Source organism: Onychostruthus taczanowskii, unplaced genomic scaffold, assembly GCF_017590055.1.
Source record: "Onychostruthus taczanowskii isolate IOZ18803 unplaced genomic scaffold, ASM1759005v1 scaffold208, whole genome shotgun sequence".
Classification (NCBI taxonomy): Eukaryota; Metazoa; Chordata; class Aves; order Passeriformes; family Passeridae; genus Onychostruthus; species Onychostruthus taczanowskii.
Window position 1 is genome coordinate 117,591 of NW_024499329.1, and position 18,766 is coordinate 136,356.

The 18,766-nt window shown below is 47.8% G+C and overlaps 1 protein-coding gene across 3 annotated transcripts in view; it reads right to left on the bottom strand.

Moving 5' to 3' along the window:
- PLCB2 (phospholipase C beta 2) overlaps window positions 1-16,832 on the bottom strand; it is a 37,188-nt gene extending 20,356 nt beyond the window's left edge. The window contains exons 1-8 of one of the 3 annotated variants that reach the window (XR_005952627.1): window positions 16,274-16,810; window positions 12,750-12,827; window positions 11,161-11,229; window positions 3,878-4,018; window positions 3,101-3,180; window positions 2,767-2,820; window positions 663-738; window positions 211-311 (exon numbers count right to left, since the gene is read on the bottom strand). Coding sequence is in view for 2 of the 3 variants with exons in the window: in XM_041404095.1 (XP_041260029.1) it covers window positions 211-311; window positions 663-738; window positions 2,767-2,820; window positions 3,101-3,180; window positions 3,878-4,018; window positions 11,161-11,229; window positions 12,750-12,827; window positions 16,274-16,357 (683 nt within the window). In the remaining variant the exon portion in view is untranslated. Of the gene's footprint in view, window positions 1-210; window positions 312-355; window positions 486-662; window positions 739-2,766; window positions 2,821-3,100; window positions 3,181-3,877; window positions 4,019-11,160; window positions 11,230-12,749; window positions 12,828-16,273 lie in introns of those variants that run through there. The other 2 variants (XM_041404095.1, XM_041404097.1) reach the window with 2 other exon arrangements.
- Window positions 16,833-18,766: the final 1,934 nt, after the last annotated feature.

Below are 18,766 nucleotides of genomic sequence, written 5' to 3' on the forward strand. Positions count from 1 at the left end.
TCCCTCTGGGCCCATATATTTCAGGGCCCTGTAGCACAGTGATGTCTCATCCTTTTCATTCAGGCTGTGAGTGAAGGCATTAAGTGACCTGAGATCCTGCCCTTCTAAGGCTTAAGGCCAGACAAACCCCACCACACTAAATCCCCTCCTTCCTGTCTATCTTTTGCCACAAGAGACTAAGTTCTGGGCTGTGGCTTGAGGGAAACTTACTGTGAAGTAAATATCTCATCAATCTCAGGCCGTGGACACAGATTCATGAGGAATGTCTTGTACACCGGCTCGGGGAAGTCCTCAGGGTTGATGGCATCATTCTGAGAATGCAATGAAGATGTGTCAGGACCACAAACCCATGACAGCTCTAACCTGTCATGAACACCCACACCTCAGCACTTAGCTGTGAAAACCCCAGTAAGTGACTGGAACATCTGGCCAGGTGTTGCTGCTTCTTGTGCCGCACAGTTCAAGTGCTGGAGTCACAAGTGTTACTGAAAGACAGTAAGAGCTGATGCCAGCAGGCCAGAATTAAGGCCTGGCAGTGGTAGGGTAAGGTAAGCAACTACAAGCATCTTGGCTGATGGTTTTTCAAAGACAAGGGTATCCCAGTCAGGAAAAAGATCCTTCTCAATCTCATGAGACTTCTGGATACCCAGAGAAACCCTTACCTTGCCATTTGGCAGATGACAAGCACTTAATGCTTCTTCCACCCTCTTCTTGTCTGCAGGGAACATCTGAAAAATACTGACCAGACAGGGAAACAAAACATCATCACAGGGCAGGACAGAGGTCGGGGGCCTGGAGCTGCAGGTAGTGCAGGACACTCCAAATGCACAGCAAGGGAGACAGGCAAGACAACTGTAAGCATGAACCAGCAGACAGACAGTGTTTCTCCAGGACAGTAACTGAGGGACTGAGTTTGATAAACCTATACAGGATTTTTGACTGCTGATTTAAAGCAGAAGTTCTGTATTCCTGCTATGGACTCTATAAGAGCCTTGTCACTCAAAATTCCTTTTCTGACCCTCTTGGAGGTGCTTGCTATGGTGTACTGTGGAGAAGTAACAATAACTAAACTCTCCCTCCTTTTAGAACATCCCTGTCAACAGCACCATGGTCTCCTCCATGGATAAATCCAGCCTCAGTTCTGTTAAGCTCCTGGAGTCACAGGTGCTCACAGCAAGCAGGGGAACAAGGAGTGCCCTGTGCTGCCAGGTGGGAGTGCCTGGTGGGGGCTGCAGCAGCTCATGCAAACCCTGCCCTTTGCAAGGCAAAACTGCAGCAGCCTTGGTATAATTCCAGAGGGAATTACATATTTAAAGGAAAGGCAAATGCTTATGGAATTTTCAGAATTTTCAGGAGTTTTGAAAGCCTTACATTTACCTGCACCTGGAGATACTAGCTTTATAAACCTTGCTCTTAATCTGGACTATTTAATGGTCTGCATTTTTACCATTCTGCAAGAAATGGACACTGACAAGAGGTACATCCTTATATCAGATATTTTTTTCTAGCGTGTTCCAGAAGAATAAGCTGGTTTCTCCCTGCAGCAACACTACCTTGCTTGCATTTTAAAGATTAATTCAAAGCACTCTTCCCTAGTGTGTTATTCATTACAGACCTACACATTTTTAACAGCCCTTTGATGAACATTCTGGTTTCTGACAATGAAATTCTGCTGGTTGGTGGTTTAGAAAACAAATAACAAAAAATGTTTAGTGTTGAATAAAGCTCAGCCCTCCAGGAGCCCATTTAGTCAGCACAGCCCTAATCCAACACAGCTCTGCCTTACAACACACCCTGGGGCCTGTGTTTATTTGGGGCAATTAGTGCTCACCTCTTGTGATGCTGTAACACAGCACAGACCTAGAGCAGAGTGGTTCAAAACCTCCCAAATGCACTGTCTGCAGCTCTTTATTCTTAAAACAAAAGGTAATTTATGGACCCAAAAGGCAATTCAACATGGCAGTGCTGCCTTTTGTTATTCTATGAGCTAAATCAACACAGAGGCACCACGGGACCAGCCCTGGAGCAGTTTTTCTTGGGAAGATACTGATGGCACAAAATCAATTCCAGATTCATGCCACATAGTGCAGGGGAGAAGGGACAGGCTGGTCTTTGCTTCCCATTCTAATGGGAGCCCTACCTGATGCACAAGGCCAGGCTGGGGACAGGGAAGGACAAATCTCCATCCGTTCTGCTCCTAAACCAGCACTAACACCGGCCCAGAGGCTGCTTCACTCTCATGCACATCCAGAGCAAAGGCTGAGGGATGGAGGAAGTGGGGAAGGACTGGAGTGGTCACACAGAGAGAAAGGAGACAGGAAAAGCAAGGGAGCCCTGCTGCAGGTGAGACAGGGAGTCCAGCAAAGAGCTCTCCATATGGAGAACTCCTTACAGGAAAGGGAAACAATCCTACACCTCATCCACCTTTCAGCTCAGGTTTGTGAAATAATCTGAGATCAGAATTCTACCAAAGTTACTTTGGTTTGTTGGTTTTTTCATGATAACAACAGGAAATTATAACTGTGGCTGTTTAAGCCATATCTTGCTGTAGATGAAGGCCACAGAGTCTCCTTTCCAGACTCAAATTGTGTGTCACCCAGGTGCAGCAGGAGCACTTCCATGGCCTGGACACTGAGGGAAACCTCTCCACCTCTTAGGTGCAGGAAGAGCAGACAGCTGAAGCCACTGAGCAACCATCCTCTCTCTCACCAGTTGCTCTGCCTGTAGTCTGACTGAACACACAATGAAACAAATATCCACACTCACTTCCGGACAGGAATCTTTCCCTCTTCGTTCAGTTGCAACTTCAGCTTCACCAGACTGTGAAAAAGAACTCAAACAAGATTACAAAAATGCATTTGTACCATCTTAAAGATCCTCCTAAGTGAGAAGAAAAAAAGCATGCAATTGGGAAAACAATCTAACAGTGGACTGAAAATCGGGGTCCTACAGCCCATCAGCTTAACCTTGGCATGACCCAGGCCTTGGTCTGGAGCCTGCCAAGGGACCTGGATGCTTTGAAGTCTTTTTTTTCCAAGTACTGTCAGAAAGAGCAGGCCATGGACATTTCAGAGAAAAAGGTGTCTCAGAAAGGACTTACATTTTCTCTAGGAAGGTGTAGCGGGGAGCGTTGTACGTGAGGGGATTCCTGGCAATGGCCATTATATCCTCAGCCCAGTCCTGGAACAAACAGGGCAGAGACAGTTGGGCACTACTGAACTGCTCCAAGAAGTACACAGCAAACATGCAAAGGGCACAGAATCTTGGAATTGTTTGGATTGGAAGGGACCTTAAAGCCCATCCAGTGCCACATCCTGCCATGGGCAGGGACACCTTCTGTTATCCCAGGTTGCTCCAAGCCCTGTCCAATCTTGAACACTTCCAGGAATGGGACAGCCACAGCTTCTCTGGGCAATGTGTGCCAGGGCCCCCCACCCTCACAGGGAGGAAATTCTTCTCACATCAAATAAAAATCTGCCCTCTTCCAGTTCAAAACTGTTACCCCTTATTCTGTCTGAGACTTCTGGGCTTGACTCTATCAATCACCTTCCTCCTGCCTATAAACACTAGGGGCTGAAACTTTTCTACTTCTCAGCTGCCTATTCATCCATACAAAACACATGAAAGACAACAATGACGAGTCTTCTACTGGTTCTTCTCTGTGCAGGGCAGAAGCTTCTAGAACTATGGAGATACCACACCTGACTGGAACATAAACCTGCTTGTTTGTAACCTTGTCAGTAATGCTGAAAGAGCTCAGCATTATGTCTTATCTTATCTTACATTATCATGTCTCCTCCTCTGCTTTCCTGCTCCCCACTGAAATGCCCCAATCCTTAGTGGTTCCCAGTACTTCCAAGACCTCAGGCCCTGATACCTTGCAAATACTCTCCTTGTAGGACACAAAGTTATGGAAAGTAAGGTCAACCATGTCAGAGCCAGATACAATTGTCAGGTTCTTCAGCAGGAAGGTGCTGTAAGGGTGATCCAAGTTAAAAACCTCTCGGAGCTTCAGGGACTGCAAAAGAAACAAAACAGATGGGAGTAACTGGAGAGTGAGGGAAAACCCAAAAAAACCAGACCCCAATACACACATTGGTCCAAATTCACAGAAAGCATCTCAAGGGTTGCAAAATTGTTTAGTGCAATCTTCCTTTCCTTGGCTTTCCTTATTTTTTATCTTTATTCTGGAGTCTGCATTACTGGATCCTCCTTGGGACAAAGCACCATGACTAACACCCCTGCACAAGGCTGAAAAAGTTAAAGTTGGACACTGCTCTTAAAGAAATTTCTTCTGAAACTTCAGGCTGGACTTGAAAACAAGGGAGGGTTTGGCCTGCTTGTGCCAGAGGTGTGTAACCAGTTGATTTTATCAAAACACACACACTAGAAAGTGTATTAGTGTGACACCCTTATATGTAATCTTCCTCCACCAAGATATTTTTTGGGACCCCCTGTCACTTCAGAGTTGGCTTCTTCCCCTCCAAGCCCCATTTTCTGCTGCTGTCAGTTGGTAGTAGTGGTTTTTTTTCCATAGCAATTCCAGTACCCTACAGCAATGGCTCACCAGAGACTTGTTTTGTTAAGTGTAAGGCTCATGCGATTAGTGGTACTCGGATTGCAGCACCATATGACAGTATTTATAGAATCCTTTAAATTATTCAGTATTTTCTGCATTCCTATGCATGGTGTCACTAAGCCAAGGTATCCAAGGTATCCTAGAGTTTTACTGATGGTGCTATTTATAATGGGAAGATAAAAATTTCCATTCCTAGAATAAAGCACAGCAATCCATTATCTGAAGTGCAGGACAGATCCCTGTCCAAGCAAACAGGGAGCTGTCAGAGCACCTGCTCTCCTTTAGAAACAGGGCAAATCCACAATCTGGGCTTGTTAGAGCAGGTCAGACTTGGAACTTAAACTGGGGCTGGAATCTGAGAGCACCTTCAGGTTGCAGCACCATGTCACACACACAGCTGAATGCACATTTTATAAGGAACTGCAGAATTTTTTTACTTAAATTTTCCTAATTTCTGAAGCATTTGCAATTTTGTCACATCTGTAGCAAACAGGCATCTTTAAGAAAAACAGGACAGGCTGGATTGTAACTCTGGATCATCTGACTGCTGTCTCTTATTTTGGAAAAGCACCTCTCCAAGGAGGTAACTCTGAAACCTGTTTAATCCTAGAGCATTTGGAGGGAGAGAAGGGAAGGAATATGATTTGCCTATTTTCCACAAGGGATTTTCTAAAATGGCTCCTTCTTGCCTCGTGAGCCATTTTCCTTCACAAAACTGAGCACCACCAAACACCCACATCTCTTTCCCATGCTCGTGGCAACTCCTTGTTGGAGCTCAACTTTCCAGTGCCAGTGGCAAAGTGTTGGGATTTTAACTCCAAACTTGACTTCATCTTGCAAATGCACCAGCATTTGTTCAGCTCCAGGGCTGTACAGGAGAGGAGGCCCAAACAATGGTGAACTTGTGGTTATGCTGAACTCATTTCCTGTATTTGTTATTCGGGGCTCCTCCCATCCCTTCCTTCTCTGCATGCTGCTCTCTAGCAGACATTGTCACCTGGCTCTCTCCAGACCTCTCTGTCCAGGCCAAGTCCCCAGCAAGCCGAGCAGTTTTGCTCTTATCCAGGCAGTGATGCATCCAACACCCAATGAAGATGTGGAGAGAGGAGCAGAGACTGTGTGCAGGAGCTCTGAACCTGATGCCACATCGTGGCTCTTTCACAACCTGCACTCCTTTAGTGCCTTGTGCCACAGCTTCGCTCTGGCATTACTCACTGTCACCTTGCAGGTAGCCATAAAGGAAAAAGAGGAATTGCTGCATGAAAAGCAGGACACGCATATTAGCCATGCAAATCAGAAGGGAAACACTCTTAGCAAATCCCTTTAAAAAAAATCCAGACAAGCAGAAAACAACCTACTAGCAGAGTGGCTGGAATATGGAATCAGCTGGAGTTTCATGCCCCACCCTCCTGATTTCCCTAAAATCCTCAGCTGTACAGAGATCCATAGTCCAGAGAGAAGCAAATTCTCATGCAAATATAAACAAAGAGTCAAGGGGGCAGAGCCGACTGACTGCAGGACCTGTTGTGTTACTTTGCCCTGACAGAGCTGTGTCTTGTGGCACTAGGACATCAAATCACGTCTTTTGGAGAAGAGAGCTCTTGTTTGGTTGCCAGAAGGGAAAAAGAAATCCCCAAGATATTTGGGCTATGCCTTTGACTCTGGAGGTAACACTCCTTGTCCCCATGAGCCTTGCTGCTCCACGCTGGACATATTGGCTGTGGAATGGGGAGGGCCAACCTGTCCCTGTGCCAAGCATCTCAGGGACACAGGCAGACAAAAATCCACTGAGTGGAGCACTCTCAGCCCTCGGTGTTTTACCTAAAGGAACGGGAAAATGCAGCAGTTCAGATTCCCAGGCACAGAATAGCCCACAGTGTTGTGCAATCCAGCAGGGAAACCCTGTCAGGGACAGAGGAGAATGTGTGGCCCCAGAACTCACTGCACAACGATGGCAAAAGCAGGAGGGCTCATCACTCACACATGCCCATTTCCTTGCTCAGCTCCTGCTCCACCATATATACATCCTTTGCCAGACACAGGCTCGTATCTGCCTCTCTCTTGCACGCTCACAGATTGGTATCTCCATACAATCGCTCTCCAGCTGAAGGGCTGGAATTAGATTTAGTTCAGCTCTGTCCTGGGCTCACAAGTTGCTGAATCCCAATGCCAGCGCTGCTCATCCCCTCTGCTGCAGCAGAACCACTGACCACCCACAGTATTTACAGCCTGTGGCTCACAGCCACAGCTCAGCTCCGAGGGCACTCTGATCGTCCTGCATGGTTCCTGAGTATTCCCACTGGCTTCAACTTTATAATCTCAAAACGTGATGAGTGCAATGCTTTGCTATCATTTTCTTCCTGTACATGTGCAGCTCAGGCTGCATCTCCAGGTTCAACACCAACAGAATGTGGACAGAGAATCAAGCTGGTTTATAATCAGGACAATCAGAAAGTACAACTTCTGTTTTTCTTAAAAAATATGCCTGTCTCAAAGCCAATGCCTTCTGAAACATCTAAACAAACCCCAAGACGCAGCCAATAGGCCAGAAGTCTGGCCTAAAACATCATGTATTTTGGCCTTTATTATTATTAGATTCTTTGTCAGCATTCCAGGGTCTTGGTGCCTTAAAAAAGAAATCACAAGAAGCCCCACAAATGGAGCAGCCCTTTTTATTCCTCATTACTGAAAACACAGACCTGATTGTAAATAACAGCCTGATCTGTATCAGCACACTGCTGAACTACAGTCAATAGCTTTTGAATCTTGTCTCCTTGCTGTTCAAAGGCGCTGCTCATTCTTATCTTTATTATTCTCTTGAACACACGCCAAAGTTCGCTCTGCCCCATGTTAAAAAAAAAAAAAAAAATCCGCAAAGAAAAGTCACGGCAGAAACGCGAAGCCGCGCTCAAAGAACCTCGCAGGGGCGGGTAAGCAGGGAGCCCTGCGTGGGAGGGGCTGGGGAAGATTCTGCTCTGTGGCGAGGCGAGGACTGGGGAAGGCAGGCGAGGGCCATTTCCATTTGGAGGCTGCTCCTAGGGCCGGCAGCCCTCAGCGAGTCCCCTTTCCCAGCGGGCACTACCTGCTCCCTAACCATCCCTAAGCATGAACGGGCTTCCAGCTGTGACCCGTGCTGGCAGTGCACACGGCAGCAGGTCTCTTCTCAAGTGGCTTTTCACGTGGCTGCTTTGGTGTTATTGTTCTTGCTGCGTGCAGAGGTAACAAAGAAAAACCCCAAACCTCTTGCTCGGCAGTGGTGTGTGGGAAAGTGCTACTGAGAGCAGGAAACTCCCAACATCCACAGTGATCCACCCCCTCCCAGAGAGACTTGTCAGTGCCATAGGACTGGAAAACTCAGGGCAGATTACATCCTTGAGCCACAGCCCAAACCTGCACAGCCCCTTGCTGTGGAATGCAGCGGCACAGATGCTCTCCATACAGCACTCTCCTTCCTCTGGACTTCCTCCAGTCACAATCCAGCAGGAAAACCAGGCCACAAGCTTTGTCTCAGAGCAGCTGCAGATTGACTGGGACATCACTTGCAGGGAACAGGAAAGGATGCTCCTTTCATTGCTGGTGCCATCCACAGTTCTTCCTACAACTGTGATCCTGCTCTCCTTGTCCTAAATAAGGCCGATGGCTCATTTCTTCTCCACCTTCAGGCAGTGAAACAAGTTAACTCTTTGCACCAATTCCAACAGTTCTATTCCACAACCATTCCAAGCCACTGTTTTGTAACAGGGCAGAACAGCACCCAGGTTCATTCTTCCACCTCTAAACAAATTTTTATTTGCTTCACCACACCAGTTTTTTATATTAATGCCTTTTGTAACAACATCCCAGACATAGCCGCCCCATGCGGAGGGTGTGGTGCTTCATGAGAAGAATTTTTCCCTGCTTTCTGCATTCCTTTGTGAACTTCTGCTCTCAGGAGAGCCAAATGAACACGACCCTGAGGGCTTTAAGCCAGAGGCATCAAGGATAGCTGAGCTATGTGTAAGTAACAATCTTCCAGACCCAGATGGCACATCTTGGTTCAACACCCCTTCAGTGCCCACACAAGACCTCCCAGGATCCACATGGAAAAGATGGATAAGGAGCCAGTCTAATGCATTTTGCTACGTGTTATCACAGAATTCCAGTAAACTCCCTGAAAGAAAAAGGGGACTTATTTCAAATGAGTCTGTAAAATGCAGAATTCAAAAAGCACTTGGGATTTTCACAGCAAAGGTTGTCATCAAGTGCATCACTTCTGCCCACTGAGAATACTCAAATCAGTCAGTGCTTGACCTGTGCTTTGTCGTTCTTCAAAAATGAGCTGCAGCCAATTCCCATGGCTCTAAAATCCCATCCCTGGCCTATTACAACAGCTAGAACAGAGCAGCCCCATCCAGGTGCATAGGGAAAAGTGCTGGAACAGGGCATACGCACTGGCATTTCTTTGACACATTCCTGCAGCTCCCAGCAATCTAGGATTCAGCAGCCTCCTAACCCAGAGGCATTATCTCACAATTAATAATGCCCTAAGGACATTTCCTTCTTGTACTGATGTTTTATACTCACATTTCCATGACTGGGCAGGAAGCATTACCAGTGGCATGGTGATATGAGGTGGGACAGCAGCACCTCCTGCTTGTGCCACTCCTCCCTCTGGAAAATTCCACCTTATATGGAGATCCTACACTGGAAGAAACCCTGAGTAACTGCTTCAAACCCTGAGGAACTGCTTCATGCTCCCCTTCTCCATTCAGCTGCTGATATTACAGCACTCCACATCCCATTCACCTTACTCCTTCTGCCAGGATACAGTCCCTCCTACTCACATGCTCTGCCCCCAGCAGCCACTGCATTCCTTTGTTAATCCTGCTCCTCTTCCATACCTTTTCCAGTTCTCACTAAATCTGAGAGACACTAGAATTGCACATAGATATGGATCCATTTGGGGTGCACACAACAGCACAACTTCCTCATGATTTCCTTGTAATCCCTAACATGCAATTTACTTTTAGGAGGCAAATACTGCTGAGCACTACATTGATATTTTACCATACACCCACGATGTTTTCTGAGTAGCAACAGTCAACTCAGGACCTGTTATTATAGAAGGATAAGGGATTTTTTTCTGTGTGCATTGCCTGATTTTTATCTGTATAAAATGTATCACTCATTAGATCATGCATTCAATCAGCAATTCAAGGTCTTCCTACAAACCAGCCTGATTTTATTACCCCAAATAACTCTGTACCATTGGCCAACTGTCTTCTGGTACTCTCCAATTAGTATTCTTAACTAATTCTTAAAATCTAGGCCATGTTTCTTCAGCCTCCTGTTACCACCAGGACATCCAGCCATGGCCTCAGTACTTCCCCCAACAATTTATTACCTACATCAAAGATTAATTCATTTTGCCAACAGGTTCTCAAAGTTTAACACCCTAGAAAAGAGTATTTCATGCCTCTCCTTTAAGTCAGCCTCTTCCTTAGTGTGTCCCATCTGGAGGGCAATACCAACTTAAACAGCCCCAAATATTTTATTCTCTCAAATGAAAATCCAACCTCTGACAGCATTTTAAAGCACAATTCCCACAAAACAAGTTGTTGACAAAGTTTTGGGCTCATTGAAAACTGAAGTATGTTCCATTCTAGTGAACTTCTAAGGAGAAAGGCAGTTTCTCGGAAGGAAATGTTTTTATGATAAGTACTGTTCTTGAGCTCTGCTGTGCCTTTAGCACCCACCTTTTTATGGTATTTTAAGAAATATTGGTCTTGGGGAGCTCTGAATAGACATTTTCAGAGCAGATTGAGAAAACAGCCATACAACTTGTGCAAAAGGCTGCTTGAGGCTCAGGAGATATTGCAAAACCTTTCCCTTTTGCCTTAGAGAGTCACCTATGTCACCACATGATGCATCAGCTTTACTTCTTTGGTCCCTTTTCCACCTTTGTGCTTTACTGCAGTTTTTTCCTTGCCTTTTCCATACATGGAAATAAAGAAGAAGTCCTAGAAACAAAGTCCTAACAAGGTCTGCAAGAAGCTTCAGTTATAACTGAAATCAAGAACAAAGCCCTGATCATGTCCAAATGTAAAAATATATGGGGGGGTGGGGGAGGACATGCAACTAGTTTTTCTGAAAACTCATTTTCTTCCCTTTAAAGGGAAAAAGCCCAGCACACACTGTTGGAATGGCATTGTAACTCCAGGTTTGTGGGTACCCTGTGCATCCTTACACAACAGCACCTCCGGTGTCTCAGTGCAGGAGCATCAGTCTCCAGCAGGACTTACCAGTGCAGCAAGGCACTTGAAAGGGGAATTACTTTTCCTGGCTTTCTGACATATTCCTTCCAATAAGCCCATCTACCATAGTCTGGAAGTGCTGCTTTTGGGTGCACAGAGGGCCCCTAGGAGGTCAGGGACAAGAGTCAAGATGACTTTTCTGCATTTATATAGCTGAGGTGTAAGGAGATGAGATCCTCTCTAGCTTCTTCGTACAGAAATCCAGGACAAACTCCCTGAGCCCACCAAAACCTCAGGCAGCCCTGCCTTTCCACTGAAACACAGGACAGAAAGAAGCTGTGGCCTCACCTTGGGCATTTTGGCAAATCGCCCTGTTCGGGTGTCTCGGATGCTGGTGATATCCAGAATTTCTCTTTCCTACAAACAGAATAAGGACAAGGAGAATGAGGAAAGACAAAGGAGGAAGGGAAGCACTCCATGACAGAGCCCCCAGAAGCTGTAAATCAGGTTTGGCTTAGTCTTTCCCTGTGGAAGAGCTCTCCCAGCAGGAACAAGGCAGGGAGGGAAGCCATTCCCACAGAGGACACTGCACAGCCTTCCCCAGGCACCACCTCTGTGTCCTCACTACTGGCTTGCTGTCTTGTTTGTTCTTTTAATATCCAACCTGAATTTCCTTCCTCTGTTACTAATTTTTCTTCTCACCATGGATCTGGAGAACAAATTATACTTGTTGCAGCAGATAATATTATTTTCCAAGATCACATTACAGGACAACGTGGATGCCATGTCATCTGGCTGTATCCCTATTTTATTGTTAAGCAGGAAGTAATTTTACTCCTAATCCCACTCCTTTCTGAGTCCCTAGTGCAAAAGCAGTTAAGTTTACTTTAGCTGCTAACCAACAGCATTTTCCAGGAATGTGAGACCCTTTCCAGTCTGGCTTTCCTTGTGGCAGCTATGCTTTCTTCCCCCAGCCCCTTCCCCAGGTATCCCAATGAAGTATGTCCCTTTCTGTGGTGACACCAGCTCCCCTTGCCTCACTTCATGCTCCACTTCTTCCTGCTGGCACCCTTAAAGAAGATATTCTACGGCCTGAGGGGACCCTGGAAGCAGAACAGGAGTGACAGAGACATCAAGGGGTGTGACAGTCCCCAGTGGTGTGACACTGTTCTCAGGGCATGCGGCTGTGGCAGTGCCTGGTCTGAGCTGGCAAAGGGCACAATCTCTGGAAAGGCAGAGCTCACCCAAACCCACCAGGTCCCTGGCCAGGGCCTGTGCAGGACTGTCTGACTCTGCCATGGCATGTAGGTCAGGCAGAGGAAGTAGAGCTGAACCACAGCTTGCTCTGGAAAGCAGAAGTAAGCCCAGCCTTCCACCTCCCTCTCCATCACTTGATGTACTCATCAGTGAGGAACTGAATTCTCTTTCCTCCATGTGTTGTCTCTCCCTCTCCTCCAGCAGCTGGCATCTTCTGCTTTGCTCCGGCAGCCTGCAAACATCACCTTGAGCACAACTTACTCTCCAGACTCCATGTAGGCCCTACATCACTACGGTCACTACTTTTTAATTAAAAAGTCTAAAAACCCCAATGAGTCAGTTAATAGCCCCACTGTACAGGTCAGGAGAATCCTGCATCTTGCTGGGTGACAGGGATATCAGCACAACTGTTCTCCATTAAGTCCTTTGACGGACACATAATAAGCTTTGCAGGAGTCAAAAAAGGTGAAAGCGTGAAAGGCACAGAAAGGCCACACTCACACCTTCAGTTCTTGCACTTTCCTGGTGCTGTGAAGACCAGCCCCCACTCCTTGGTGGGGTGTCCCTGCTAAGAGGAATGAGTATGGCAGCTTGCAGGACTCGAGCACTTGCAGTGTTGTCATCTCACACAAAGCTGACCTGGCTGGTTGGAGCCCGAGCTGTGCAGCCTCAGCACTTACCGTGCTCTGGTAGGTCCAGTACATGTAAAAGCCCTGGGGATCCACTCGGAGAATCACAGGAGAAGCATTTGATGTTTCCTGACAGAAAAAAAACAACAAAAGAAAGAATGTTGGCACCTTGGGTGACTTGGAGAAAACATCCACAAGGTTTTAGGAGATTTTAGGACATCTCCACAGTGACACCTGTGAGGCTCTGGAAGCTGAATCCTGAGTCTCACCTAACCTGTGCATTTAACAAGAACAGCTCTCTTGGAGCTTTCTACACAAAGAAACAAGATAAAGTATCTGGAGATTCAATTAATTGTTTCATTTGAAAAGTCTTCTTTGACCTGCTTCATTCCACAAGCTCAGGAGTAACCCAGGCCAAGCAGAGAAAGCATTCATCCATGGCATCTCCCATCCAGGTGTCCATGCAGATTATCTAGGCTCCTAGTCAGGAAGGCTTCCAGGAGGGGATGGATCAATGCAGCATCACTACGCTACTTCAGATGGGGATTCTGAAACTCCACAGACTGTCTCTGCACTGACCATAGAAAGAAGCAGCTGTGCAGACACCCACACCAGAGGCTGCAATCAGATGAAATCATTTGGGGCTCATCCTGAACCCCACACAGCCATTTCTGGGAAAGCTCCAAATTCAATTCAGGAAGCTGAAGCACATCACTGCTACTATGAAACCAGTAATGAAATCTGGAAGTCGTACTTGTCCCTTGGCCTCAGATTCCTGAGTTTTTTACTCATGCTTCACTCTAGAGTGTATCGATATTTTCAGGGACCTCCATTTCCATACATATTTGCAGTAAAGTGCTCATTGCACAGCACATCATATGTGGTCCTTTTACTGCCTCCTGTCTTCCTCCTGCTGTGCCAGGGCCAGCGCCAGCCTGCCCAGCACCATGTCCGTGTTCCCAGAGCTCTTGGCTGGTTCCCTGCACACGTGGCCATGGAGAGCAGAACAGGCTCCACAGTATCACCACAGAGGATCATGCCATGTTCTAGATTACCCTTATCTCCCACAAAGCAGCTTTCTGGAGGGCAAGCTGAGGCTGCAAGGAAGCTGCTGCCAGCCAGACTCCTAGGCAGGGCCAGGCCTGCCAGGGGTGCAAGCAGCCTCTCCAATGGGGCAGCTCCTGGCAGCAAAGGAAACGGGCAATCCTGCAGAAGATGGTCTGGCAGCCAAACTGGCTGCTTCTCACTGTGGGGCAAAAAGCAAACACTGTCTGCTAAAATCCTGTAATCCATAATCTTTCAGAGATAGGAACAGTTTTGACTCTACTATGAGGATTCAGAGGCAGCACAGAGCCAAACCCATACCCACCTGCCCTGCTCTAGAGGTCAGCTACTGCCTTGTGCCCTGCCTGGGGTTCTGACAGGGCTCCCAGCTGGTTCTTCAACTCAGCTACCACCCATGTAGCAGAACTTCACCTCTTCAGTCTGCTTAGGAGCCCCAGCTTGCTGGATGCTGAACAAAGCACTGCAGAGCTGCTCCTTACCCCAGGGTCCTGCAACTAACTCCGTGGGACAGGTCAGAACAGTCCTGCCTGTCAGCGATCCATTGCTCTCTCCTCTAGATAGTGCCTTACCAAAGCTGGACAAGGTGAGGGCTCTGTAGAAAAAGTGTGGATTTGCTTTTTTGCTGGAAGGCCCTAGTTCAGTCCCAGGCTGAACAGTGATGTAAGAGGCCAATCTGATCTTCCTTAACTCCTTTGCCTCACTTATCCTGGAGGGAGTTCAAAACTGTTACCAGCAGTACAGTCATGTCAATTGAAAATACAAAACACTCAACACTCATGAATTCTAAAGCACAGCAATCCTGCAATCTGGAGCTCTCACCATCATCCTCTGCAGCCTGTTCTAACCACGGATTGGGAAAGCCCAATGTGATGGAGCAATGTGACCAGAACAGCCCACTCAGGGAGAAGCCTTTCTTGATTGGTGGAAATCAGGCCTGTAAACTACTTAGTTGAGGCCACCACTTAGAATTGTTTACCAATATATAAACCTTAAGGAAAGATCCAGACAGGAATTGAGCTCACTAATCAACAACTACAGCAGGAAATAAACACTTGGTGGGTCTTGGAAGCCCAACTGACTCACCTTGGTTTTCAGGGGAACCTATCCCAGGAATACCCAGTGAAGTACTTAACAGCTTCCAGTTCTTGGGAGAATGCTCCCCAAGGACTGAGCACAAACTCATCAGCAATTTTAGACAAGTTTGGCTACTATTATTCTGAGAAAGCAGATTTCAAATTCTAAGAAGCCCCAAGTGCACTCTGCAGGCAGTGGACCCACAGGAAAGAGGAAGGCTGTGCTTTTCACTGTACCCCGGTGTCATCCTCCTGTTTATGTACTGCTAACAGGGCAACTGGCAGCCATATTCCAACTCATATTCCTCACATCCATCCTTCCTGCCAGCTGCACAGTACACTGCTCTCATTCTCAGTGCCGCTGGACTGCCCCACTGATGTTGTGCACAGGTGATCCACTCCCCACATGCTCCTTTGGGACTTAATACTCTATTCCAGCTTCACACCCACAAAAGTGCTAATCCCTCCTGCACTGCTGCTGCAGGCTCCTTCTGATCATCTCAGTTGCAACACCACATGAACCATCTCCCCAGACCCCTGTGAATAACCATAATGTGGGCTTTCCCCCTTTCATCAACATTCATGCTCAACAGCAGACAGTCCATCTCCAGACAGCACAGATGGGCAGCTGCTCTCTCTCCTCCTGCTCAGGTTTGTGGGTGCTGGGTTAAGCATTCCCTTTGCCTCCTTAGAAAATGAGGAGGGGAACCTTTACATTCCAATTAACTGCTGCTGCTCTACACTTTCTTCCCCTCACACAGAAAGGCAGTGATGCAAAGCAGCTGTTTTGAAGGTAAAGAGGACAACGAGCTGGAGAGAGCAGCAGCTTGCTGCAGCATCTAGAGGCTTCAGCGCTGTTGAAGCACAGGCCCTTTGCTGTTCAGTCATTCCCAGACCCAGTGGCTGGGCAGGCGTGGGAGGCCATGGCTCACCCCCAATCCACTCAGGCAACAGGGCCATAAGAGGAAGCAACTTGGAGCCTGATTTCATCTCTATCTGAAAAGTGCAGTGCGTGCTCTTTGCTCTGCAGTAGATCCTACCCCTCATGCTCCTCCAGAAAGTCCAAATGTGGCATTTGCATCTTGCCCCACAGGGACTCCCAGCAGTGACCATCTTCCTAAGGTTCGGACCTTCTGTCCTACAGCAGGGGCTGCACACACAGACCCAGTACACACTCACTCCATTTGTTTCCATCCTCCACTATAAGCTGTGTAGAAAACTTGTCTCCAATCCCTTACACACACACACAACATCCCCTTTACTTCAGTCCTCAGCTTTCCTGTTGCTGCCAGTTCCCTTTCCCCATCCAGAGATCTCTGCTGTCAGGTGGGATACCACATTGAACACAGGCTCCCAGCCTCCCCACAAACTGTGACCTAACCAGTGTCTCCCTGCCACCACAGGCACGGCCTAGGGAAGGAACACCCCAGTACTTACATCATCCCATTTGATGAAGCGGTCGCCCTTGCACAGGTAGTCCTTCACCTCCGTGGGCTGCAGGACAGGGTTCAGCACAGACATGGTCGTGCAGATGTGATCCTCAGCTACCAGAAGCAAGAGCAACTGCACAGTTCACTCCTCCTTAGCCCCCTCTCCTCTATCTCTGCCTCTCACGTGGCAGGGCGTTCTGCCATGGCCACTGTTGGCATCGGAGAGCAAACAACCTCTTATATCCCAGCCCAATTTAGGAGGGGCAGGGACAGGCAGGCGAGGAGCGATGAATCTGCATTGTAAATCAACAGCTCTCCAGGCAAGCAGAGCCTCACCCAAGGTCACCCAGAGGAAGGCTGGCGATGGCTGGGGTGCTGGTGGGCACAAACACCCACCGTGCCTCCGGGAGGGATCCACTCCTTGGAGCCGTGCTGGTGAGGCACCCGGCTCGGTGAACTTCCGCAACTCAACTTCCTTAAATGCTCTCTTGACGAAGTACAGGCATTGCCAGAAATGCTCCAACTGCTTCAGCAGCTGTGGTTACGGAGCAGCTCAGCTCTGGCTACAAGCAGACTGCCCCCTTCATGCAAGAGGCCACATGTCCCAGGAAACAAACTCCTTCCTTGCTCTGGACACATTCCATTTCTGGGGCCACTCACCGCACTGTCCAGTCTTAAACAGTTTTCCTTTCTCTTATGGGCTCTTCTGAATGTCAGCCTCAAAGTGAGACAGACCAGCAGGGCAGCTGGAAATTCCCCAGATGAAATAAAACATTCCCAGAGTCCCAGGAACTGCGCTATTCCAGACTCACTTGGCTCTGTGGCAAATACACGGGACACAGAACAGGAGAGGTGGGCAAGATGGGGATTATAGTGACAAAGCAGCAGGGAAATGACCAAAAGCAGAACAGGTTAAAGGCAAACTGGGCCAAAATGAGTCTCTGCTCCTGACCTTGGAACAAAGGAATTCCATGTGGGCAGCAGAGGAGAAAAGGAGCTCCTGATGGGCACTGGCTAACCTGGAGAGCAGCTTATGAAAAGGCGTGACACGGCCAAGATCAATTTTAGTCAGAGGCAGAGCCCCTCAACTAATAACAAGTGGAAATAACTGTGGATTGCTGTGGATTCCCAGGCACGTGGTGAGATGTCATCCTCATCTCCTATCAAAGCCAAGATTGCCATTGCTCAAAAGGGACAAGCTGCTGGCAAAAGTAGCACAGAAAAAGCGGGAGAACAAACGGCCCCCTCCCCAGTACGGTGAGCCAGCTGCACGTTTTGTTCCTTCCTTTCTTCCCCGCCCTGATGTGATAAGTCTGGCACTTTGGAGCAGCCTGGACAGCTGGGGAATGGTCACTGAAGGAATCCTAAGGGCATTCTCAGGTGCTAGTGGCATGAGGCAGGAGAGATGAAGTGGAACTCTAGCAAGTGCTCCAACTGTAAAATAATCAAGGCAGGAATCAGAGCTCCCTGCTGCAGGATAAGAGAACCCTGAGCAAACACAACATCCTCTGTCTTTCAAGGGGTTTACCTGCCAAAAAAACCCTGGGAATAAGAGAGCTCCCGTATTTCCAGCTGCCATGGCATTTTCTGCATTTATCAATCTTGCACTTACAGGAATTGGCTATCCAACAGAAGGCAGTTGGCTCTTTCCTTAGGGTCACTGGGATATTCCAAGGCCCAGCCAAGCCAGTGTCACCAGGATCCCACACTCAGGAAAAGTGGTTACTCCCAAGCAGAGAAGCAGAAGATTACAAAGGGTGCAGTGAGGAGTGAAAGTTCTCTACACTCGCCTGATCTCTTCTGCAAGGCCAGAGCAGCTTCAGGTTTGCTTCTCTTTAAATTAGAGAGCAGCAATGGAGAGAATAGAGTGCATTAATCTTGCTCAGAGGTGCTGCAGTCCTCCCAGCCTCTGGAACACTGACAGCATTGCAGGAAGGCCCTGGAGGTCACAGCTGCAAAGCAGTGAGAGGTGGGATGAGCTTTGCCACCTGGTACTGCCAAGGGCAGGTGAGATCAGTCATAGCTACTGGATCCCGTGGCTTGACTGGTACTATCAGTTATCACAGCTTTGTGAACCAAGTGTGCTTCCTGCCAGGGCCTCACTGAGAGGCTGCTTCTGTCCTTCTCTCACACCCGGATATTCACCAGCTTTCTCTGCCTCATCAACAAAGTAAGCAAGAATCCTGCCACAGCTTGACTCACAGGTTGCTCAAGGTCAGCTTCCCCCAGGGAATAAAACCTTAATTCAATGAATAATGAAATCATAATTAAGACCCAACCAAACACAAGCAGCATGAAGAGCAGTGCCCAAGTTGGTGGCTGCCCTGCAAGTCCACGTGATGCCCAACAGCAAGGGCCAAACCCCCACTTGCACAAAGGTTGTCACAAAAGCTCTTGCCCAACCCAGCCTCCTTATCTTCCACTTCACACTCCTTGCTTTGTAGGAGCCTCTGTCCCTTGCGTGCAGAGATGGCTGATGGAGCCCTGATAGGACAAAACA